The sequence below is a fragment of the Rhamphochromis sp. 'chilingali' genome (genome assembly GCF_963969265.1).
Source record: "Rhamphochromis sp. 'chilingali' genome assembly, chromosome: 12".
In the NCBI taxonomy this organism is placed as follows: Eukaryota; Metazoa; Chordata; class Actinopteri; order Cichliformes; family Cichlidae; genus Rhamphochromis; species Rhamphochromis sp. 'chilingali'.
Window position 1 is genome coordinate 1,316,445 of NC_137939.1, and position 25,215 is coordinate 1,341,659.

The 25,215-nt window shown below is 43.4% G+C and overlaps 1 protein-coding gene and 1 long non-coding RNA gene across 2 annotated transcripts in view; one reads left to right on the plus strand and one right to left on the minus strand.

Moving 5' to 3' along the window:
- Positions 1-94: 94 nt before the first annotated feature.
- The window catches only part of lgr6 (leucine-rich repeat containing G protein-coupled receptor 6), a 38,079-nt gene continuing 12,958 nt past the window's right edge, over positions 95-25,215 (minus strand). The window contains exons 2-18 of the mRNA XM_080897796.1: positions 21,797-21,868; positions 16,680-16,751; positions 14,876-14,947; positions 11,613-11,828; positions 11,410-11,481; positions 8,364-8,432; positions 7,803-7,874; positions 7,602-7,673; positions 7,119-7,187; positions 6,452-6,523; positions 6,148-6,213; positions 5,959-6,030; positions 4,826-4,897; positions 4,200-4,325; positions 3,096-3,250; positions 2,386-2,466; positions 95-2,304 (exon numbers count right to left, since the gene is read on the minus strand). Coding sequence (XP_080753922.1) covers positions 1,166-2,304; positions 2,386-2,466; positions 3,096-3,250; positions 4,200-4,325; positions 4,826-4,897; positions 5,959-6,030; positions 6,148-6,213; positions 6,452-6,523; positions 7,119-7,187; positions 7,602-7,673; positions 7,803-7,874; positions 8,364-8,432; positions 11,410-11,481; positions 11,613-11,828; positions 14,876-14,947; positions 16,680-16,751; positions 21,797-21,868 — 2,569 coding nt within the window. The 3' untranslated portion in view covers positions 95-1,165. The remainder of the gene's footprint in view (positions 2,305-2,385; positions 2,467-3,095; positions 3,251-4,199; positions 4,326-4,825; positions 4,898-5,958; positions 6,031-6,147; positions 6,214-6,451; positions 6,524-7,118; positions 7,188-7,601; positions 7,674-7,802; positions 7,875-8,363; positions 8,433-11,409; positions 11,482-11,612; positions 11,829-14,875; positions 14,948-16,679; positions 16,752-21,796; positions 21,869-25,215) is intronic.
- LOC308406661 overlaps positions 3,087-25,215 on the plus strand; it is a 34,307-nt gene continuing 12,178 nt past the window's right edge. Inside the window, exons 1-2 of the long non-coding RNA XR_013973576.1 lie at positions 3,087-3,225; positions 6,454-6,614. This is a non-coding gene — a long non-coding RNA (uncharacterized lncRNA). The remainder of the gene's footprint in view (positions 3,226-6,453; positions 6,615-25,215) is intronic.

Genomic DNA, 25,215 nt, shown 5'->3' on the forward strand with positions numbered 1-25,215 from the left:
TCTTGTGTAGTTTGGAGGTGTCTCCGATCTGTAACATAAGTGCATACTTGAGTGTGTATAGTATGAAGATGATGATTTTATTCAAAAATATGCTTAACCAGTTGTATACAAAGTATGTACATCCTAAATAGTACATTTGTTTTTACAAGCTAAGGATTTATTTCTTATAATATAAAATTATATAATTGCTGTTTATAAAAAGGGGAGACAAACATCATAAGGCTGTAGTGAGTCAAAACCATGCTAGTTCAGAGGTAGTTATATTGTATGTACATAATGCTAGCCTACTCTAAAGTCTGTAAGAAAAATACCTACATCCCATTCAGTCTCTATGACTGCTTGCCTCCTGTTGGATAGAGTTGCTTTTCTTGAGATCAAACATGTAAACCATATGAAAATAGATGTGCGGCCCATTTCCTGTGGCGCTTTGCTGCCGTATAAAGAGTAGCATTTTTACAACAACCTTTGTATTATACAGTTGCATAGTACAATATGACAATGACATCTGTGGAAGAAAACTTAGCTTACACTGGCTGTCGTGTGAGTGATGAGGAGTCCCTTTTTTTTAAACAGACCTTAGCAATAGGATAGAATTTGTATTTAAACAAAAAAATGGCTCCACCTATAAAAGAACCAAACAACCTGCATCTTCTGAGTTGGATTTTTCATCAGTTTTCAGTATAAACAAAGATCTATTGGTGCTACCTAAATTCCCCACAGGCGAAATCGCTGATTTGTCCAATGCTTACATTTTCCATGTGGATTTGAACTGTTCCCCATGACTCAGTCCACTGAAATGTCTGAAATTGTCCTTTATATAAAAAGCAATGTCATTGTCCTATTCAATGTCCTTGAATAGTCTTTTCTGTGAAAGGACCTTGTAGTCCCGCTCTCCACTTTCAGAGGCTCTTTGTTTTCTCCTCAGCTTCTCTGCACTCTGTAGTCTCTGTAGTAACAGTTTCAGTGTTGAATGTTCTGAGGAGCTTGAAGACTGTGAACCCAGAGGCGGTCTTTCTGCAGAGGATGGTCCTTTCATATTCATATGGTGTCCTAGCTTTTCAGACAGCTAGCGTGGATGCTCATGGGTTGAGAGTGAGAGACATGGCAGTGTGATAGACATCTTGATCCAAACTTTCCAGAAATCACCAGTCGCTCACCCTCTCTCTCACTCTGCCACCCTTTCTCTATCTCTGGCAGTGGGAGGAGGTATTTGGCAAGGGATGAGAGGAACAGAGGATGTGGAGGAGCAGTGGGAAAATCTGATCGGATCCTGCCGGGCTTGGAGAGAAGATCCTCCACTGTAAGTGGCATCAGTGAGTGACACCTGTGTTGAGGAATCGGAGCAGGAGCTCTTTTCTGTGTCCACGGAAACCAACGAGTCCAAGGTGTGGTCCCGACGGAGCTGTGTACGTGCTTTGGGGCGTGGCCAGAAAAACAGCTGAGAGTGGTCTCTCGTGAAAAGAAGGAAGAGGAGAGGGTTGAGGCAGGCTGGCAAGGGCTGGAGAAGCAGGAGGACTGATTTTAGTACTTCCTCCCCCAGAGAAAGGAGACCAAGAAGGGAACAAAGGGAGAGGAAAGCTACTGGTACATACAGGAGACCATTGGTGAATATTAGCCAGGCAACATGTTTGATCATAGCGCAGTCCCACAAGCCCTCACACTCTCCTCTGAGTAACTCCCAGTAGAGGCGGATGTGTGAACCTGTGACTATAAGCAAGCACAGGGTGTTCATCATAATGAGGGCCAAGGGAAAGCCCAGGGAGGACGGCAGTCGAGAGGATGGGGGTGGCAGGGGTGAGGGAAGGCAGAAAGGCGAGGACCCATACTCCCCGACTCCTGCCAGTGGGAGAGAAGCAAGCGTGATGGAGAGAACGAGGCAGAACAGTGCACAGGTGCGCACACTCACGAGGGATGGGGACTTCCCATAGGTGCGCGCACACGTCACGCTCACACCACACTGCACTGCTGCAAGAGTTAACAGCAACACGCTGGCCTCGGACGCAAACACCCAGACCCATCCTGTCGCCTGACAACCAGGACCCCCCTCCCACCGGGCTCCGTGGTGGCCAAATTCTCCCAGCGTGAGAGCATCCACAAGGGCCAGGGTGCACATGCACACACCAGTCAGTAGATTTGAAGCCCCCATGCAAGCCACGGTAAAGCGAAGTGGTGACAGGTAGCCTGATGAGCCAAAGAGAGACAGAAGCAGGATGGAGTTCCCCAGCAGAGACACCAGGGAGATGCACCACAGGCCAACACGAACTAGCCAGCTGCCCAACAGAGAGTCACAGGGACGGAAAGGACCTGCAACAGCACAAAACAGCAACTCATTAGCTACTTGCATCATACCCTACAATAAAACTCATTTGCATTCATTTGCATTACCAGGTGTTGGTGTGCACTGGACACTGGCCTGCAGTTTGGATTCCTCTAATTCCAGCTGGAACTCCTCCAAGTCTGGGTCATCTGAAAGAAAACGTTTTTTTTAGGGCCAGAATTCAGAATTTCAGATTTCCTTTTTGATCAAACCTCCACAAGGTCCATGTGTTAAAGCATATTGAGAGCTTATTCTGAAAGTGCTTATACACAATATACCCCATGCAGACTATGCGCGACTCTAGCTGCAGGGGGTTGTAATGATAACATTCTGTTCCACAGACAAAAAATAGACACTTCAGAAGATTACTGGCGCTTGGATGAATTTTGATTGTCTTGGCATGTTTCTCTAGCAATTAAAGGTAAATAAATTTTAATCAGTGATATGTCTTGGTTTATTCATCTCTTGATTCTGTTGTTTTTCTGAATACACCCAGCAGTTTTTTAATTTCTGCTTTAATCATGCAGATTCATTGGGTTCATTTCACCTTCATTTTGATTTATTTGTGTTTCTATTTTATGCTGGCCACAGGAATGAAGGAATGGAGGGGTCAGCACGTGTTGTGTGTTTAGGTCACTGTGGTTTCAGTGAGGATCTGACACGTCCTTAACGGCCAGGTATGGACACTTAGTTGTCAGATTCCCATCTGATATGTTACAAGTCTTTTGACATACTGTGTGTATGTTTTCACAGATACCGTAAGCATGTGTTGTCTTACAGTGAGTGTCGGTGTGGATGGGGTACATGGCTACAGTCCTCTTATGCAGGTCTTCACTGGTGCTGCTCTGCTCTGAGTCCCACTGACCGGCTGGCTTGTAGCTATCACAGGAGCCGTACACACAGCATTGGTAGGCATAAGGCATCTCTATCACCCTGTACCAATCAGATGAGAGTAGTGTTGAAAATAAACCAGAAGAAAAACAGGAGCATAATAAGGTGGCAACAAAACTGCAAGTCCTGGCTGATGTTTCTTTCAACGTGAGCTTTATCTACGTTTCTTTTAGGCACAATTTAAAACTGTTTCCCAGCAGCTTCAAGTGCTTTTGTTCCTGTTGCTCTTACTTGTATTTACATTAAACCACATTTTGATTGATGTGTAATCAGTTTGACTGGTATTAAAGGTATATATTCCATAGGGACCGGGTGTTTTTGCCTTATACTGGACACGCGTAGCCTTTGTAAACAGAGGGGATGGTAACAATAGACCCAAAAAAGCTTCAGTGTATGAAAGCATAACTGAATTTTTAATAATGATAACAGTCCATCGTTGGGGAAAATGCAGGCGAAGCGTTTATTTATTTTGCTGATCTGCTGACTTTGGTGTAGATGTCTGCAAAAAACCCTTTTATTTTACCTTTAGTGCTTTTAAAATGTTTGTCTGCCAGAGGTTCTGTTCTGGGCGATGTTCTACAGGGATACTAACACAGAGCTTTGATCTGCTGCCATCTCCAATCTCTTTAAAAGTTCCTCTTCATTTTTTACTTCATCGCACCTTCCTAGGCCTTCGGGGATCTTTGTAACAAGATTTAACTTGCTGCTAACAAATACTCAGTCATTGTTTAAGTTCGGCTCAGGAATGGCTTGCAGGGATACACTGTAATTAGTCAATTGTCAGAGTTGGCAGCTTTCGGTAAATTCACGATATTAGTAGAAAATTGCGAGAGGAAGGATAATTTAAGGGTTGGGAAGGGATGCGTTTTCCTCACAGCCACAGGATACACACCTGGGATCTTTGTTTTTTTGGGACAAAGCAAAATACAAGTTTCATTTGAAGATCACACAGTTAAAGAAAGCACTCAATGATTCTGAATAGAGTAGTTACCTCATATGGGGAAAGTTATCAGGACTGAAGGCCTCATATAATTCTGTGTTCCCCCTCAGCTTGAGATGGGTCAGACCGCTCAAGCCTACAACAGGTATTGAGCTCAGACGGTTTTCAGTCAGGTCCCTAAGAGAAAAATCGAAGGACAGTGAAATAAGAAAGGTGCATGTCAAATCAAGCCAAGTTAATGTTTGTAAAATGTGTTTTTATTTCAGATAAAGCTGCGAGATGTCCTTGATAAAATGTCCTTGTCTCCTAGATTCATTAAGCTGTGTAGACAGGACTCTATCAGACTGGCTCCACATAATACTTTCTGTCAAACGTATTATCTGCTTGTTTAGCCACGCAAACTTCAACCAGTCTTCACACAATGAAGTAATTTTATATTGGCATGACTTGAGCTGAGGCTTCTTGCCATGCAGAGATATTTTTTTTCAAACAATAAATGGATTTTAATGTTCGCTGCAAACTCTGCCAAAAGTCCACAGGTTTTCAGTGGAGCACGCAGCCAAGTATGGAGTGTTTGTGCAAGTGCAACACTCTGAGATGCATATATTCTTTATGCTTTTCTCAGAAGGAGGGGAGAACAAGATGAAAGGTGGAAGAGTCTTAGTGAGTTTACTCACAGTTTAACCAAAGAGTGAAGCGAAGCAAAGGCATCTGGGTGGATCCTCTCGATCATATTCCAGCTCAGGTCACTGACAACAGCAACAAAAAGAATCACAATGATGTGAAAGTGCCTGGAATGACGGCGCACACTTGGCAATGCTGTGTATCACCACTAGATGTCAGTAATAGGTCACAATCCTACAGTCTTGTTTAATCCAACAACCGATGATTTCCTTCGTTTTGGCATCAGAGTCCTTGGGTCATGTTGTGAAACCTCATTATAGCACAGATGATTTGACTTCTACATATTGTTTCAGTTAAACATGATTAGAGAAACAAAGTTCAAACTATGTGTTATTTCACAAGAAAAAACCTCAATGGTACATCAAATTTAGTTTCATTGTTTTGTCATCTCCTGCTATCCGGTTATTAATAACATATACAGATGGGTGACAAATTAAAAGAACAACCTAGAACTCCAACACTCATAGCGAGGACATCTGGTGCTCAGGGCATTTGCTGGGAAGGTTTTGGAGTCCAAGAAGCACGTCTTGCATCTCAGCAGATATGTGAGAGGGAAATTTTTCTGGTACTATTATATAATTTATATATGTTTTGCTGACTTTGCCAGCTGGAAGTTACACGTCTACAATCTTTGCTGTTGCAGAATTCTCCCAAAGATTTCAGTTCAGGATACAACCATGTCTCTGAAATATGGTGTTCCTGTTTGGGTCCACGTGTTTTGGGAATGGGCACAGGACATCAACACAGTTGTCCTGGGAGATATGTGATGAAATCATCCTATCTTCAAGGTTGTAATCTTTACTAATGCCCATGTCTCTTGGGTACAAAAGGTCACTGAGCAGTTAGAGTATTATGAAAATGATATGTATCATGTTCATGGTAACCATATCTCAAACAAAATAAGAGATTTTGGACTGACGTGGGCCCTTTAGATAGTGCTCCTGAGCACCATCATCATGAGCATAATGAGGGACTATTTTTTGTTTTTCTCTCCTTTGATTTTTCACCAGTCTGCATATTTTCAGTTCACTATCCTTACCCGACGGTGATGGTTATTTATAAAAAACACAAATTTCTAAATATATCGCGTGCAACTTGTGACTAAGACAAAGTAAAGTTGACTCACAGTGCTCTTAGAGAGGTGAGCTGCTGGAAGGTGCTTGACTCGAGCCTTCTGATTTGATTGTGCTGCAACCCTCTGTTAGGAAAATGATATATTATATGTAACCAAAGCACTATGTGCAGAGGTAAACTGAGAAAACTGCTGCCTTTGATACAGTAAGTGTGTGACTGTCTAGGGGGTTGAAAAACTCACATCTCTTGCAGTGCAGAGCAGTGGTAAAAGCTGGGCAGATCCTCTATCTGGTTGTAAGAAAGCTCCCTGCAACACAAACACAGTACACAGTGACCAGCTGTGGGTTTATGGTGTGGGAAATTATGGTCAGCTCTGTGAGGAAGGCAACACGGCAGGACAATAATTTTCTGTATTGATTGGATTTCACAGAGATGTGATTGTGCAAGTTCATGCTTTCTTTGGGGGGGGGACAAGTCTCCGCAATTGAGTTGTGTGTATCAGATTTTGTACCTCTAACTTTTCCCCTTGGTGTGTATCTACTCACAGCACTCTGAGGCGAGGCAGCTGCTCACACAGATCCAGAGGCAGAGCTGAGAGACCAGCCCGAGTCAGCGTTCTGTAGGGGAAGGAAAAAAGAAGAGGATCTTCTGATCATTGTTGAAGTGCGAGCAAGCGAAAGGATCCTCCAGTCCAGCGAGTGTAACTTGGTGAGACAGGCAGCTGTGTAGGTTCGCCAAACCTGTCAATGGCTGACATAACTGCCTACTCTTCCCTGACTCTCCTCTTCATTCCCCGCTTCCCCTAAAGTCTGAACACACACATTTCCATCTATTTCCTTCAGTTTCTTTCCTGCCCGGTCTTATCTTTCTTGGCTCTTTGTCTCTCTTGTATGTGGAGTCTGATTTGTCATTTTGTCCTGAGCATCAAATCAAATAAAATCAATTTATTTATATATTAAAAACCACAAAGTGCTTCACAGTAATATAAAACAGAAATACATAAAATACATTAATAATCAGACATACAGCACAAATCTAATTAAAGTCTAAATAAATAAATACATCTAAACATCAACATTTTTTTTTACTGTACATTTTAAAGGCTCGCTTGGTGAAATTATATATTGTGGGTTTGTGGTGGCAGTGGTGCGTGTTTGTGTGTGTCTGTGTGGGTGGGAGGGACGGGTAGGTGCAAAGGGTACAAAGACTCACAAAATTTCCAGGCTGGTGGTTCCTTTCAGATCGGGAAACTCTCGAATCTGGGTTGCCCCGTTAAGGGAGCTACAGTCAAAGAAGGAAAAAAGTGTCAGACGACTGTCTTTGTTTCTCTCACTCCCCCTTTCTTTTCACTCACAGACACACACACACACACACACACACACACACACACTCACACACTCGCGCGTGTACACAGACCTTGTCTAACAGCTCATTTCATCCATCAAACTTTTTCTCCAACATCAACACAGGCTGCTTTGGCTGTCTCACTAGACATCATAAGTCACACCATTCAACATGTTCTTACAACACACTCTCTCTTACCACATCAGCACACAGCACAGCAATACGCTAACACAACATCATTCAGTAGGCCATTACACATGTCCACTCAACCCTCACTGCAAAGGACAGAAGATGATTTACACAGTGTTTGGGCTAACTCACTGGAATGGTTCCTGCTGACCGCATACTTACAGCGTGTGCAGCTTAGGTAAGAACTGGAAAGCGGATTTTCCCACAAACTGGATGGGGTTTTCATAGAAATGACTGCAACAAAAAGAGAGGAAAGAGACAACCACGTCACGCCCCGGAGAATAATTTGTTTTTGTAAATGGCTGATGGTGATGAAGTCTCAGTTGTGAGTCTGTCTGTGCAGATAGCAGCATTGAAGCTCACATGGTTTGGAGCTGAGGGTTTCCCACAAAGGCCCTCTCAGGGATGGCTTTGATATTGTTGTTATGGAAACCCCTGCAAATATAAAAAAAGACAATGTTAGTCAGGTTCTCTGTAAATATGTTTCTGATGATCTTAATAATCATTGTTATTATTTATTTTGGAGTCTGTGTGTGCATGTTTGTGTTTGGAGGAGGGACAGAGTGTGTTTGCGATTGAGAAGTCACATGTTCTCATCTTGCACCTGCCTTTGCACAGCTGAAAAGCATTTTTGGATACATGAGATGTAGACACGCACACATACGCTGTATCTGTGACACATAGGCGCGCTGCAGAACATCTGCTGAAGCGGAGGGAAAACACGGCTTGTGTGTGTGCATGTGCGCCTGTGTGTACGTGCAGGCGAGCGGCTGCGTGGGTGTGTAGCCAGCACCTGCTTGGGGTGAGAGAGATTGTATCCGAGTGCCACATTAAAATCACTTAACGGGATTACTCGGGATAACGCAACCACGATAGTCATGTCGGGCAGGTGTGTTTTTCGTGTTTGCGTGTGTGTGTACTCACAGTTCCTGAAGTTTGCTCAGTGTCCTGATGGCCACAGGGAACTCCTGCAGATCATTGTAGTTTAAATCCCTGTGAGAGAACCAGTAAGAGAAACAGTCATTATAAAGCAGCATGTTAACACATGCAGTCCCAGTCATGATGGAGACCATCCATCCATCATGTGGTCTTATATGTTTATGTGAGAAATGTTGCACGAGTGTGTGTGTGTGTGTGTCGCTGATAGAAGATTTTAGGGCCCTGAACTATCCTTTGGTTATGTAGCCTTAGACTGGTGGTGGGTAGGGCTTCACCTAACACGCTGTTTCTTCTTCACTCCTCTCTAAACTCTGTTTCTCGCTGCTTTCTTCTCTTTCCTCTCACCCAAACTACTCTTGGAAGAAGACTGCCCCTCCCTGAGCGTGGTATTTCCTGTTGAAAGGGAGTTTTTCCTTCCTGCTGTCACCAAGTGTTTGCTCATACGGGTTGTCAGATTGTTGGGGTTTTCTTTTTTCTACAGTATAAAGCAGCGGTCCCCAACCTTTTTTGCGCCACGGACCGGTTTATGCTCGACATTATTTTCACGGACCGGCCTTTAAGGTGTCGCAGATAAATACAACAAAATAAAACTAGTACCGGTACCGAAAAAAAGAAGATTTATTCATAACACACCTGAAAAGACCCAGGAACACCGAGTTAACGATAAAAACGATAACAAAATAACGCTGAACACCGATAAAAACCCTGAAAACCAGACATTTCACACCTGAGCCTCTACTCTCGTGGCCCGGTACCAAACGACTCACGGACCGGTACCGGTCCGAGGCCCGGGGGTTGGGGACCGCTGGTATAAAGCACCTTGAGGTGACTCTCATTGTGAGTTGGCACCATGTAGATAAAACTGAACTGAATTGAGCGCCATTACCTCTTTCTTAGGGAGTAAAAAAATTCAACCAATTCTGTCGCTAATTCTAAGATGTACCTGTATGAAAAATGTGTTGGTGAGATGGAGAAAAGATGTGACCATTATCTAACATTCCAGCAATCGATCTCACAAACAAGTTTGCAGACCTTATCTTGGTTCTCCACCATCTCCGCGGCATGTGTCAGATTGAGAGTAGATTAATGGCCTAACTATGCGATGAAGTAGATCCCTAAATTACCCAAAGCATTTTTATATTCTTTAAAACTGTGCTTTCACTTTGATGCATATCAGACTATTAGTGTATCAAACATTGGCGAAGTGTCGTTTGCGATTTGGGTGTGACCCTTGACCTTTTACTGCTCCGTCTTGATTATTCAGGATTTTGTCTCATCAGTTTTTCACACTCAATAAGATAAACACCTGACACAGTTCCTAGACTGTATTTCCATTCTTTACACAAGTATGCACATTAGAGCCCTTCTGTGCATGGGAGAAATGTAGTGTACATGTGACTGCATGTATACGAGTATGTACTTTGGTGTATTAAAATGTATGCCAGGGCATGTGTGCACTTAAGACCCTCCTTTGAAGATTTCCAGCCATCAAGATCAAAGGATATCCTAAAGTCCTATTCAACTGGATTTGTTTTTATTCTGTTCAAGTAGCCAAATACCTTTGATGAAGAACTTTGAGAGATATATGTATGTATTTCCAGCAAATGTTGTGAAATGTTTGTCTGCCGGTGTCTGTTCTGTCTTGTTTGCTTATGCTGTTGCATTTTCCTGCAGGCCTCTGGACGGCTCCTCGTAGTAATGATTTTATAATACACACTAGGGGTTGGGGAGGGTGGCGGCGATACAGATGGTCTCTCGTATTTCTCATAAGCAAAGCCGCTGTGAGAGATTAACCCATCATACCAGTGCGATCCCCACGTCAATGACACCTGTCATCTTATCCCGCCGAGTCATAGATCTCTCCCCCACCGCTGACAGTCCAAACACTTTAACATGCACTATTCTGGTCCAGAGAGCTCCATCCCTCTTTTTCACAATCTCCAGTTTCCCTTCATCCCCTTAACCATTCCTCCTCCGCCTTACGCCGTGTTTCCTCACAGTTCCCAGAACTGATAATGACTTTCAATTTGAGCGTAAAGCTGTATTATTGCACAGGCAGACAGTACTCGCTTATGTGCACGCACGTGCATGTGCCCAGACACTCATAAAAAAGAAAGCAGTGCTTTTTTTATTTTTTTAACACTTCAACAGGTTGTTAAGCAGCATGCCAGACAAAGTGTTTTCATCAGACCACCGTGAATTTTGCAGGAGACACTATTTCTTTTCTCTCCCCACCTCTTTCATGAAGCTGTGTCGGTTTTCTGCGGTTTCCATATTGGTGTGTGGTTAGGAGGTAGTAATTGAGGCGACGGCACGTACTCGCGAAAACTCTCTCCTGTAGTCTTTACTTGACCCTAACTCTGGCTAGCAACTGCTCATTCAAAACACCGCGATGATGCTTTAAAGGAATCAAAGACGACTTTTTTACCTTCACATTCCCGTCACTCATTCGTTGGTTGTGGTTTTGAGAAACGTTCAGGCGCTTCATGAAATTATCGGGGCATTAATCATTTTTATGACTTTACAATTTAGCACCACACTTCATTATTCTTTGGCACACTTGTTTCATATGATTTGTAAAAACAAATTTTTTTTCAGGTGTTCCAAGTAACACCAACCAGCTTTACACACACACAAGCACACCTACACACTCACACACAATCAGGGCTTTAGTGAGGCACATAATGTGAGTCTTTTGGTTGTGTTACCTCCTTCAGGTTATATTTAGGGAGTTTTTCAAATATCTTGGGTTATACTGAGGCAATGTGATTGCTGTAAACACTACTATAGCAAATGAATGTTGATACTTGCTGATGCTTTGTAATCAAAAAGCCTGCAGTGGTGATTTTGGAAACAAGGAGGTACTCATTTAGGCCAAAGAAATGCATTCCCTTCAGTGTGCGTGCATGCATGCGTGCGTGCGTGTCAGACTGTTAAAACGTCCTTTGTTATTTTTAATACTGTCCAACAGTGTGTGTGTGTGAGCACGGCTGTGTGTTTCAGTGAGAATGCATGAATGTTGGATACTCACAGTGTCTCCAGACTGTTTAAACCTTCAAAACATCTCGAGCCCATGCTCCTGATGTGGTTGTTATGGAGATGCCTGGAAAAACGACACAGACATTTTTCAAAAAATTGAAATTAATTTCATGAAAAAAAACAAAAACAATGCCACAGTATGTCGAAACATTATTTCAGCTCAGCGGAGGACAAATAACGCACAATGCAACTTACAGTACCACAAGGGCAGAGAGGTTGGTAAATGCGTAATCTGGGATGTGTGTGATTTGGTTGAGCGCCAGCGTCATGGCCTGCAGGGAGGGCAGAGAGTCAAGCGCCATCACTGGGATCTCCGTTAGGGAGTTGTCATCTAGCCACAGGTGTCTAAGGGAGCGGACGCCTCTGAAGGCCTCAGCCGGAACCACAGACAACAGGTTCGCGTCAAGACGCCTGCAGGGTGAGAGGAACTGAGCTTAACGAGATAATCACCAAGTCTGAGTACAGTATTCTTGCTCATGTGGATGCGTATCTGTGCTTCTGTGTGCATTAGTGGTTGTGTGTCACGGCACTGAAACGGTTTGGCTTACAGGAAGGTTATTATGAGAATTACACGTCCTTTATTCTGCTTCTTTCATCTTTACTGCAGCTTCTTAGAAGTTTCTCATTATGATTTATTCCCATGCTAAATACGCCACGAGAAGCTTCGCCAGCACAGACATGTGTGAAATGTAAGATGAGAAAATGACAGTTGCAAAAATGTGGAAATGATTGTGGTGAGTCTTTTATATTTGTGCTCTTTTTGTTGTGACACTCGCTGAGTGTCTGGAAAAGGTAGAAGACAGAAGGAAGCATTCTCAGCTTTTTTACTTTTTCCCAGTTTAGTCTCTGAAATTTCCACCAATCAAACGCTAATGCGACTTCTTACAGCCAATGAAGTGACAGCAAACACACACACACACACTCACACACTGCCACATGTGCACTTTCATCTTTTCAACTATAAAAAAAAACCTAACAAACCTTTGTTCCCCTCTGTGCTCTGAACCCACAGGCCATGAGTGTGGACACGCCGTCCGTGTACATTTACACACACACACACACACACTCACTCTGCCGATCATGATGAATGATCCCCTCAGGGCGGAGTTGACAAGAGAGACCACTTCCTCCTGCTATTCTTCTTTCTTTGGCCCGTCACACTCACTCATTCATTTCCCTCCCTCCGGCCTCTCTCACACTCTCGTTTTGTTTCTTATATCTTCATTGACGCACTCCCCAGCTGCTTTGAATCCCTTTTGCATCTCAGTCCTTAATTCTTGTTCATCTTTCAAACATCCCCTCCTTATCAATCTTCTGCCGAGGTTCTTTGATTCCTGCGCTCCAGTTCTCCTCGCCCCCTCGGAGGTTTTACCAAACAAAAAGCATCTTCAAAGTGAAATCTGAACTTGAACTCTGAACTCTGGGCTTGTCTGCCTGGGGGAAGTTTCCATCAGGAGAGCAACTGCATACACTGGCAGATGCTCACACACACAGAGGCACCTAGCACCATATATGTAAATACTTCTGAATGTGTTTTCAGCACACATTTCTTTTTTTCTTTTTGCAGCGCTAAACATTTGCCCTTGTGCACCCCGTATCCTGCAACTGTGGACATTGTTTGTCCCTGAACCAAATCACAGGATGAAAGCTACAGAAGGTCTTTCTGCTTTCTCTGGGTTGTTCTCCGGGGTAAAATAATAATTCCTCCTTTTCGAGTGGACCTGCCAGGTCTGGTGAAGGTCCAGACAGAACCAGGAATGTTCCACAAAGGCTAATAAAGCAGACATTTCCTGTCCATCACATCAAAGTCTGACGTATGATTACCAGAGTAAGAAGCAGAGGCAGAAAGAGAAAAATCCTTTAAATGATCCTGGAGCTCTGGGTTACTGCTTCTGTTTGTTCAATTCTGGAGGTGGACAAAATTTTATACAACCAGGATCTTTGGTGAAGGGGGGGGGGGGCTGTTTTACTGCCATGTAGTCCATTTTCCCTAAACCTGGTTACACTGATCTAAATCTGCCTGTGAAACTCATGAGTGTTGATAAGGCTACACTACTTAACCCTTTGGTAAGGACCCAAAACACATCTGTCTGCTTATGATGGCACAAGCAACAGCACTCACACTGTGCTGTAATTATCCTGCTCCAAGAGGCAAATTTCTTGAATCAATCTCGCTGCTGAGAACAGAATCACTGTTTGAGATTAAGTCATGATTTATTTTGGATGAAAGCCTCCTTTAATACATTCATACCAATTTGAATCCATGTGACTCTTTCTTTTTACCTGGTGTGTTTTATGTCAGTGAGAGGCGCCGACAAGCTTCACTCTCCAAAGCCTTTCCAGTAATCTTTCTGTGCTCAGCTTATCATTACTGTAATGACAAGGTGCGTCTCTATACACTGGCTCTGTTTGTGTACTCTGTGTGTGTGTGCGCACGAGTGTGTGTGCATGTGTGTTTTTCATTACTTGTGACAATTTCTATCCGCTAAAAGAAAAAGATCTGTGAAGACCACACGCTCGTACGCAAAGACACGCAGACATCATCATGACAGCAATTTGTTAATTCAGACAAGAGCAGTCTGCACTGATGTGTCTGCCAGAACAAAGTGTGTGTGTGTGTGTGTGTGTGTGTGTGTGTGTGTGTGTGTGTGTGTGTGTGTGTGTGTGTGTGTGTGTGTGTGCTGGCTGGGTGACTGTACTGAAGGGGTGCAGGCCTGCTTAATACCAGACAGGGGAAACGTTGTAGGTGGTAGAGGAGTTAGACATGCACGCCCCTCCTGTGTTACAACCCCAGCAATTTTGGTGTGTGTGTGTGTGTGTGTGTGTGTGTGTGTGTGTGTGTGTGTGTGTGTGTGTGTGTGTGTCTTTGCGATGAAGGAAAAGGCTTTATGGATATTTGCAAGGAATTAATAATTTGGAAAGTGGAGACGTGGAGGGCAATGTTCGAAGAGTGGGGTACCGGTGAGCAATTGCAGATGAGGTGGTCCACACATGCACACACACGCATGCACACTGACACACACATACACTGACCCTGCAGATTAGACAATTAGGTCACCAAACACTCTCATTAGCCAGGGGGATAGCAGTGTGGGTGGTGGGAGAAGAACAGGGGAGTAGGAGTAGAGGAGGAAGAGAGGGGGAACTGATGGAAAATGGGGTTGTTTCACAGCTCATTGGAGATGCTCTCGCTGGCCTGCAGTGTCTGCTGTTTCCCTCATGGCTTCCAGATGCTACCATGCACTGCACTGACACAATCAGGCTGTGACTTCTTCCATTAAGCAGCACAGCAGCACTGAGCGCACAACTATTGCAGCCACCATTTGGATATGGTCTGTCATTTGTCAGCAGTGCTCCTATACCTGCATTGTGGTTATTAGTGAAATGCGTAGGTGGCCAGTGTTTCATTCACTGCTGGATGAGAAGATGAGTGCAATGTGTATAAGACGGAGACTCACAAGGACAGGAGGTTGGGTAGGTCCCAAGGAGCATCATCAGGAAGTCTCTCCAGCTGGTTGTTCTGTAGCATCCTACAAGGCACACACACATTACACAGCTATATGTATCATGTCTATACTTCATGAAGTTTTCGTACTGGATGTGTGTGCACATGCGAGAGCGAGAGTGCAACGGGCAGGACAAAAATTTCATAGTGAGGGAAATCTGACACAAGAAGGAAAGGGCCAGTGAAAGCTTGAAGAGAAGCAGAGAATGAAGGGTAGAGCAAAAGAGAAAGAGCCTCCCTGGGTGGGCTGCTGATGTCATTCTCAAAAGATTGGAGCAAAAATGGGGAGGAAGTGGGAAGCAAACAATAGACCTCTCTCTTTACTCACCCTCCCTTGCTTTTTCTATCTATCTCACACTATTTCTTCAGTTTTATTGTGACAAGTCCACTTAAACAGGCTCATAAAGCCTCCGGTGTGTCACATAGACCCAGGGGGTCAATGTGCCACGGTAGTCTGTCTCTGTGAATGCTTCGTGTCTTGTGTGATAGGAATCGTATATCATATTTCCACTGTTGAGAAATGCTTCTTTGTTTTCCCCCCCCCGCCAGTATGATATGAAGTACAATTAAAACATTTCCTTGCGCATGTGTTTATTTATTTAGCTGTAAATGAAGGATGGAGCATAGCGCATGTAATAGCATAGTTTTCACATTTATTTATATAACTTTTCTGTTTTTATATATTTTCCTGTTTCAAAGAATTTCCCAATGGGGAGGATTCCTGTTCAACCTCTGCGAGTGTGGTGTGCCTGTGAGAGTCAGCAGGGATCTTGTGGTTAACCTAGACAAGGTCAGCAGTATTTTCATGTCTAACACAGGGAGACCTTCACCGTTATGTTAAGAAATTAAATGGATAGTTCAGTTACCGTGAGGTCAAAGAGATCCTCCAAAGTTTTCCTTTTGCGTTGTAGTGTCGAGTGTATATGACACAGTGTATTTCCCACTATCGTTCATTGCGGTTGGCTCGTTCTGTTTCGGTGAGTTTCACGGCACAAGGTGAAAGAAGATCAACTGGTGTGCCTGGTAATTCTCTAGATTCCCTCAAATTACAAACCACAAGTTTGCTAGCTGAGTTTATATTCTGTGGAACTGCCGCTCTGACTTTTCTCAGCCAAGGTCCAAAAGGAGTTGAGGGGGTTGGCAAAGCTCATGAAAATCTCCTTAAAATCCTTGTCCTGCGCTAACTAGAAATATGGCTGCAACTCATTAGATCCTGCGCTCACAAGTCAAAAGGTGCTCTGAGTTTTGTGGCTGCTTTGCACTTTTTTTATGATTTAATACTTTGCAGCAGCTCTAACAGTTGGTGGCCATGAACACAGTTTGAGAAGTGTGGTGTTAAGAGAACAGCTTTGAATGGAGTCCTTGGTCAATTATTTGTCACTTTCTGTAATCTCAGTGGGTGGTGTGACTGGGAGGTCCCTGCAATACACCTGTAAGGGTATGTGTGTGTGTGTGTGTGTGTGTGTGTGTGTGTGTGTGTGTGTGTGTGTGTGTGTGTGTGTGTGTGTGTGTGTGTGTGTGTGTCCTCGCAAGTGAAACAGTGCTTGTTTAGAAATAAAGGTGCTGCAAGCAGTGCATGTCTCCCCCAATCTCATAAAATTTAACTGCAGTTAATGATGCATGGCTTGTGTGTTTCATTCGAGGTAGGGCAAGTTCCCTTTCAAAGGATAGAGTGGGATAAACCCACAGTGGCGGTTTAGGCATGGGGATTAAACCAGGGCTGTGGTATAGGTGAGAGGGTGGAGGAAGTTACTTACAGAACTTTCAGGTTGTGTAGACCTTGGAAGGCGAGGCCTGAGATATACCTCAGCTGATTCCCTGAGATACGCCTAAAAGAGAAACAAGCAAAATTATAAAAGTGAAAAATCGAAATACAATCATAGACACAAAAAAAGTTACAAGTCTCAAGAGAAGAGCTTTCTTTACGTTCATTTACGTATTTTATTCGATACTTTTTGGATGAGGCTGTGATGTGACTTCATCCCAGACTGCTTTGGGGTTATTGTTGGGGCAGTATGCAAATAAGAATTTTCTATTCCCTTCAGTGTGGTTGCTATTGGCCCGAGGCACACCCTGAAACCTTAACCAATTCTGGGAGCGCCGATGAGTGAGTAAAGACTGAATTGAATGAGACTGGGTCAACAAGTGCACCGCATAAGTATATGTGTGGATGTGAGTGTGTTTATGTGCGTGTTTGTATAGTAAGGTGTATACTATATGTGTGCGCACAAACACATGTGTGCAGCGAGACATTGCGTGCGCTAATTTCCATGTCCTTGAGGGTAAATCGGCCTATTCTAAAGGGGCCTCGAGGACAGCGGGGAGAGAAACCACACGCATTCACACAAGCAATCCAATCAGTTTGTTTATCAAACACAGCACCTAATGGTCATTTGTGAGTGTGTGTATAAGATGTCCAAATAAATAACATTCAGTCCAGCAGAATAACTCTCAAGGTCACAAGCTGGAAGCGCAGTTTAAACACAGATTTGGGCTTCACAACTCAAGACCACCCACTTTTATTAAACACACACACAAGACGTTATATGTTACTCATTGGAGCCCTCCTCCACCTCACACAATTGCTCTACAGGTGATGTTTGCCTGACATTTCAGCTTAATGCTAAGCAGCCTGCTTCTGGAAAAGCTGTACCAACAGTGCCAGGATGCTAAATTATTGATAGAGTGTGCTGTCTGCCTTCCCAAGTCACTAGCATCCAGATGGTAAATGGTCGAGGGCTCCCGTCAAACTCCCTCTGACATCTGACGCTCATGTCAACATGTCTGTGTTGTATTACTGTGCAGTGGCAAACCACACAGCTCCACCCACGCCTGCCAAATCTCACACTCGGCTCAGTTTATAACTTTTACAGATCTCGTATTTATCAACAGAAACACACACATCGGCTCGCTAGAACACAAAGCGAGCCGATCACTATCCAAGCTATTGTGGTGCCATTTAGTCAAACCACAGTCAAAACTTATTCACATAGACATAAACAGTGCCGTATGAAATCTCAATATAGATTTCCCAAAAATGACAGACGTATGACAGACAGTTATTTCTTTGAGCATTCAACTCAATGACACTCCCAATATTTATCCGTAATTTCAAGAAAAACTGGTTCAGTTTCCCCTTGATTGAATTTTAATGTCTCTCCAGGGACAATAAATACCATTCTGAGTTTCCGCAGATGCACAATCTGGTCAACAGGGATATTTTTAGGTCGATTTCCAGAGATGCATTTAAGTTTCTGAAATAAAAACGCCTTCAGTGCCTTGTTTTGGCTAGTCTTTAATATATAGTATACTTAATTATATATGTATGCATTGAAAGGCTTTGATGCAGCAGCAAGAGAAATAAGTGATTTTTCAATGTGGACGATGACGGATGCCAGCGATTCTACATTTTAGAAAACAAACACTGTAGTTAGGGTATTTTGTGCACGTCCCACTGCCAGTGCAGCCATTCTCTATTCAACTGTAGCCAACACAGCAATAAAGCAGAATCGTGTTTTTCTTGCCGACGTCATTTATCAAATGAATAATTACGTCGATGGCGAGGATGGATGCTGAAAAGGGAAAGAAATGCTCAGACGTTCCTGATAGACATCAGCAGAACATCGGCAGTAGCTGCTGACCAACTGTTTCCATTAAATCAGAGTGTGTATTTATGTGTGTGTAAATGATCGTACGTTTGAGTGAATGTTCCACACTTTGCCTCCTAGTCGTTCCACATCAATCTCCGTCTAATGAAAGGCGCCTTGCTCATGTCAAACCGCGGCTCCAACTGTTTCTTCTTTCTTCTTTCGTTCTTTTAATTTGATTTGAGGATTGTTACAATTGCTCTTGGCCTCTGTGCTGCACAGATAAAAATTCCACCTCAACTATAAAATGATTCATAGGTAACATAGCAGAAGCCAGTGTAGCCGGCGCAGTGGAGACGGGTGTTGCTGGTAACAGAGGTGAGACCACCCTCCTATTTGGGCCGATCAGAGAGGGATTCGCTGAAGCACATCCACCGCTGATTGTTCTATGTATCATCTCGTTCTATTGCCTCAAAATAATAAACAAGACGACAGATTAAAGACCTCGGGAACAAAGACGGCATCATATTTTGGCACACTATCTCGGGTAGTGATAGTCATAGTGGTAGCAGGACCAGGGTAGGTGATAGGAGTTGATGATGAAAGGGGAGACAGAGGAGATAAACGGGTCTTATCAGCGAGAGGGCGAATTGTGCGTGGGTGTTTTATGTAAGTGCTTAGTACGCGCATGTTTTACAACCTTGGCCCGTCAAAAGAAATGTGAGCACATGACCTTTGACTTGACATCGAGGTCAACCACTTAACCTGCCATTAACCTCTGAAATTGAGGGAGTAAAATGCAGACACGTGGAGCGTCAGCCTTTGAATGTGGTTGTTTGTGGGCAGCACATGAACCATTCTGGCAACACTAAGAGGAAAAGTTTGAATTGGTCTATATTAGATAGTCTTGGCTGGGTGCTGCACCTGGAACATCAAGCCAGCTGACAGTTGTGTGCATGTTTTTGTGTTTAAATTAAGACCCAAATTCACTGATCAAAGTGCTGAATGAAGGCTTAATAAGAGGGATCTGAGATCAATAGAAATAAGGACTTACAGGCAGGGAAAGGGCTGGAGGGAGGGATGGTTGTGCTCACATCTTATTATCAATATTAATGGTGCAGTGAATCAAAGGAAGGGTTAGCCCAGTAAGATTAGCTACCTTTGTGAGTTAATTTGATCACCTCGTTTTAGGTTCAAAGGGATTAGCTGTTATTCACTTTGAAGCTACAGAGGTGAGAACTGAGCAAAGAGATAAGAGGTGGGATGACACAGTTTGTGTTCAAATAGAGATAATCTGTACCCTCACCTTCCTGTAGCGTAGCACAGGATAAATGTTGAAACTCTTGCCATCAGCAAATTTGTTTTAGTTTGTGAAAATGTGACGTGAGAGCAGAAAAAATGTCAAAGGCAGAGACTACACGGCCTGCAGTGAAGTGAAGATGGGGGGGACTGTGAAAATGAATTCAGTGGGAGGGAGACGGAGTAAGGGAGGGCGGGCGGCGAAGCAGAGCCCAACATCAAACAATTTATCACTCTGCCAGTCACAACACGCCTGCCTCTTGCCTCTCCCTGCTACCAAACAGTTCTCGAGACCCACATCAAAAGCTGTCTCTCTCAAACCAATCATGTTTGTGTTGAGAGCGTTGATTTGTTTTTCTGAGCTTTCTAAGTGTAGCACAACCTGTTATCGCTTTGTCTCTTTAAACCATTTCAGGCAGAGATGAATATTTTTAAAAAGCACTTTTCCTGCCCTTGAAATGTCACGATCGTCTCAGAACATCTCCTGAAATGGTCACAGGGCTGGAAAAAAAATTGGCTTCAGGGAAGGAACATACTCCTTGGAAGAATTACAAAGCAACAAAAAGTCTCCATAAAGTGTCAGAACTTGATAGCTATGCAGACGAAGCAAGATCAATGGGCCTGTAAAACACTGGGATGGTTGTTCCTGGACAAACACTACAGATGGAGCTGTGTCCAAGGCCCCGCTTCAACCCCCACCCCTGCCATTTCCCCCCACCCGATGCAGGCAAATGTCAGCTTCAGTGCTCAGCACCACCCTGAACTGCGTGGTTTTCGTTATTACGCCAACAGCAATATCTGACCTGTAACGTTTTACAACCGCAAAAGTTCAGATCAGCAATGCAATAAGCTGCAATAAATCAAAGTGGTCGATTCGATATTCCGGCTTTTAAAGTGCCACATAATTTCCCTTCGTTCTGCTCTTCGGACACAGTTGGACGGCAACTCAAAGGAAATGTAGCGGCCGCCCGGCTAACCTTGTTGCTTTCATCATCGTTAGCTCATGCCTCACAGGCTGCAGCTGCGCAAATTAGCAAAGAAAACAGCAGACTGTCCAAACACCCGATGAAGACACACACATGCGCACACACAAAGTTTGCAGGATTCAGAGGTGAAATAATCACGTGAACGCTGACATACAAGCATAAGCCCCCTCGAACTCAAACACACTACACTCTTACGCACATTCACGCCCTGAGGGCAAGTCTGTAGGCAGCTTTTGTCAAACGGAGACGGAATTCTGCTGGGTGGTTGGAGTAGTCAGATCCGATATCGGCGAGGTTGACTGAGAACGTGTTCAAAAAAGTTTTGCAAACTTGCTGCGCCTTGTATTCTTTTAACAGCCCTGTGAGACTGAAACCAATACTACTTCTTTTTTACCTTGAAAGCGCCGGCCAGATTTCCTCTGTAGCATATGCTATGGTAGTCGAAAACATTTAGACTTCTTATAGTCTAACATATTGTTTGTTTAGTTTCATTTGATCAAATAAAGCTGTATTTATTACCAGCCAAGAGACGTATGTGAAAGATATTCCAATGAATCCATACTTAATTCTATTTGCATTATTTGTTGTCCCAGGGCTATCCTAAAAGTCTCCCATCGTGTGTGTTTATCTTGGCGAGGACACTTGTCTACGAGCGAACTGTTTCTGCTGATCTGTCCAGCTGAACCGAATTCAAGGAGGGCAAGAAAGCAGAGGCTTGGATGCCGAGCACAGAACCTGCGCTTTAAAGACCATATATTTGATCTCTGAGTGAATATCAGGTTCGCCTCAGCTCTCCCTTTTGTGCAGCCATCCCAGGATATACTAGCATATTGCTTCAGGCACTTTCTTGGTAGGGGAGATCAGAGGCGGGCCAGAATCATCAACCTCATCTCTGGCGTCTGTGGGTATCAGCAGTTCAAGGAATTACTGGTTCTCGTCATGCACGAGTTGTGACAGTGCAGGTTCATTAAGTGAGCGTGAGTTGAATGATTGTGCACTCACAGTTCTGATAGCAGGTGCAGTCGGTGGAAGGCCCTGGGCTGGATCTCGCTGATGTTGTTCATGCTCAGATCCCTAGAGAGAGAGAGAAACGGGGAAAATCAAAGAGTCAGTCAATGCGTGCCTTTTTAATGTTCTTTGAAAACGCTCAGAGACGTAAAATTATAAATGTTTCGGATGCCTTTTTCATATGGAAATCCATCCTCGCGAGCAGGGAGTAGTACACAGAGAGAGGTTACAGGGTTAGGTAGAGAGGTTGGAGAACTGAAGGGAGGAGAGGGAGATGCAGAGGAGAATTTTCCCCAATGAATCATTGTTGGGCAGCTGTAATTTCCTCCTCGTCCCAGTGACTCTTTCTCTTTTCCAGATGTCTCACTCTGCTTTCTCTCAGATCTGACCCCTCGGTCCCCCCTTCCTATCTATCTCGTTCTCCTTCCCGTTCTCAGTCTTTTGGCTTCTTTCTTCTTCCTCAGGTTTCTCCTGAGACCACCTCCTTCCCCCTTTGTTCATTGCTTTAACACAGGCACACTCCATTTCTTTGATTCTTTGACACACACTCTGACGTGAGAGGGTGTGTTGAGGGGTGAGTGTTGACGCAGCTGCGTTGTGGTGAAAGAGGGAGAGGTGAAGGATGCTCAGACTCGTGCGTGCACACACACACACACATTAAACACACACACTTTTTCACATCTTTTTTTAACACTCGGGGACAGCCTATGTGTCAGCCTCTGGTAGAAAACATATATAACCTTTTAACTCGGTCATGTAAGGTCATCTCTTTGATTAGCACGGGGAAAGCAAGAAGGTTTTACATCACCTCTGCTTTGCTTTCACAGCCCTTGGGGTCTTGCATGAGCCTTCAGGAGTGAGACTTGAATTTGCGTGTCTCTGTGTGTGTATGACACTAACATTGCTCATAAAGCCAGACCACCAGGCTAGCGAGTGTAAACTCTGTTCTCAGAAGCCCTTTGCAGTTGGGAGTTTTGACACACTGCCTGTTTGTTTGTCAAGTCAGCCAAGCTGACAGGGGGCTGGACAGATCTGTCCTCAGGCGTGATCTATATCCAACTTCAGGGAGATATGGAAAAAAACTGTGCTTGGTTCAAAAAATGTGGGTATTTGAGTAGCCTGTCATAATTAGCAGACGAGTCAAATTCAGTTTAACAAAAATCTGGTACACCGTCAAGGATAACACACAGCATAAGCTCCATGTGTCACGTGTAATGAGGGGGTGTGTTCTTACCAAGCGATGAGCTTGCAACGTTAGCAGGGTGCCATGAAACAGGTCAGATCATTGCAGAGCCTTTTCTACAGCATCTGCTGACAATTAATATTTTCCTAAGAAAGTATAATAAAGGCACGAATGTAAACTCTTGGGGGGTCTGACAGCAGAGAGAGGTGTTCAAGGTGTTATTCAAGGACCTTCCAGTGTGACATTCTGTAGGGATTTCGATATTTTGGTTTCACTGTTGCATTGATGTTACTGACCTACTCTTAGTAGTTACTTGTCTTTCATGCTTATAAAATAATGAGCAAGGCCTGTGTTGTTGTTTTACTGCTTGTTTGGTATGCTTGGTAATGCATACTGACAGCTCAAAGTAATAGCCTAAGGTAGCACTCGGCCTATAAAGGAGGATAAGAAGGAGACTTCAAGCTAAAGCGGGTATGAAAACATTCAATAATGGTTTGTCAAATGTTTACAGAGGAATGTGATATTTATTCATGTTTGTGTAATCTAAACTGTGTTTGCTTATAATGAAAACCGGGCACCTGTAAATACAAGGCTAGTCCAAGGCTGCATACCTCCAGCAAGAGTGAGAATTTCCCCCATCACGGATCCAGAACTATATCACAAATATGTATATATATGACACACTATGTCACTATGTTTCCAGATTTTTTCTTATCTATTTGTAAAGATGGATATAAAGATGAACTCTTGTTTCTTAGTAGTATATTAGCCTTCCAAACATGTCCTGGATCCAGATTTAGACTTCAGATCAACTCCAAAAGTTGATCATTACGAGCTGAGCCAAATGCAAATCCGTCCGTAACATTTTGAGTAATCCTGTTGATAAACAGACTGACAAACTAAACCCGTCACATAACCTCCGTGGTAGGAGGGACGGGGTAAATATGGTGCCATTTCATGTTTATTGGATCACTTATTCAATCTTCAATTTTTATTAAAAAAGTCAGAATAACAAATAACAGACTAAAGAAATGAGCAAACAAATTACTGCATACAGTAAACACAGTGTGTGAGTGCCAGTGAGGTTTTAATATAACACAGGTTGTCTGTAATCCAGTCCTGGGCTCCTTGATCACAGTGTTATCAGTAGACCAAGACAGATCATACCAACTGTGATGATGAGCGAGATGATGGTCTTACAAATCTTGTGGCTTAGAGTAGCTGTGCTCTTCCTTAGGGATCAACCAACTTTCAATCACTGATTTAGCTATAAGTCATATAAACAGTTCTTGAAAAGTGAACTGGAAGAAGGTTTGTGAAAAGGTTAGTAATCCTAAGCCCGACAGCAAACCCACCCAAAAAAATACAAACCAAGAAAAGAAGGGTTAGAGAATAGTTTAGTCAAAGCTTAGGTGTAAGAGTCATTAAAATGTTGCAGAGAAGGAGTTCTAAATATCCACTACGCAAAAAAACTTCAAAGATGTTGAAAATGAAGGAATTTTGCACCGACAGGCTGACCGTTGTGCAAAAGACATGCAAGAATTTTGAGACAACTTTTGCTCCCTCACTCAAACTTTTCAGTCATGTTCATTTCCCGTCATGAACATATGCTTTTGTTAGTCTTGTGTTTTTGTTTGTGCGTGGCTGCTGCGCAAAGAAGGGGACTCAGAGTTGAGATACGCCACTAAAAGAGTGACTGAGAATCTGAGTGATAAGGAGAAGTGAGAGATCCATACCTCAGAGACGTGGCATATAGGTGATGTTTAGCTTGACACAATAAAAGATCGTTTCCACTGGTCTACAGCTAAACTGTTGATCGTTTTGTCAGGAAACATTTTTAAAAGTTCATTTTCCTATCAGTGTTTTCCAAATATGCCAAATTTCAATGTCAGACTTTAGCTTTTCAGGGTATTTCAGAAAAGCCAACAGTTTCCATCTTTGGCACAGTATCTGCTCAATAATTCTGAAATAAATACAACTATAATACATTACTGCTTGATTAGAGTCTGAGGTCAATATAAGTGACAACAAAGTTGCCATGGAGATGACGCAGCAAGCAAGCAGTAACGCAGTAATCAAGACTGGGTGACATCACGTATGACACAGGAAGCGCAGGGGAGGGGGCGCGTGAACAAGACACGTGCACACTTTAATCCGATTCATCTTCTGGGCGCTAATTTTCTGCAGAGGGAGAATATTTATTGGGACACTGTGGAGGGATTGTTAAAGG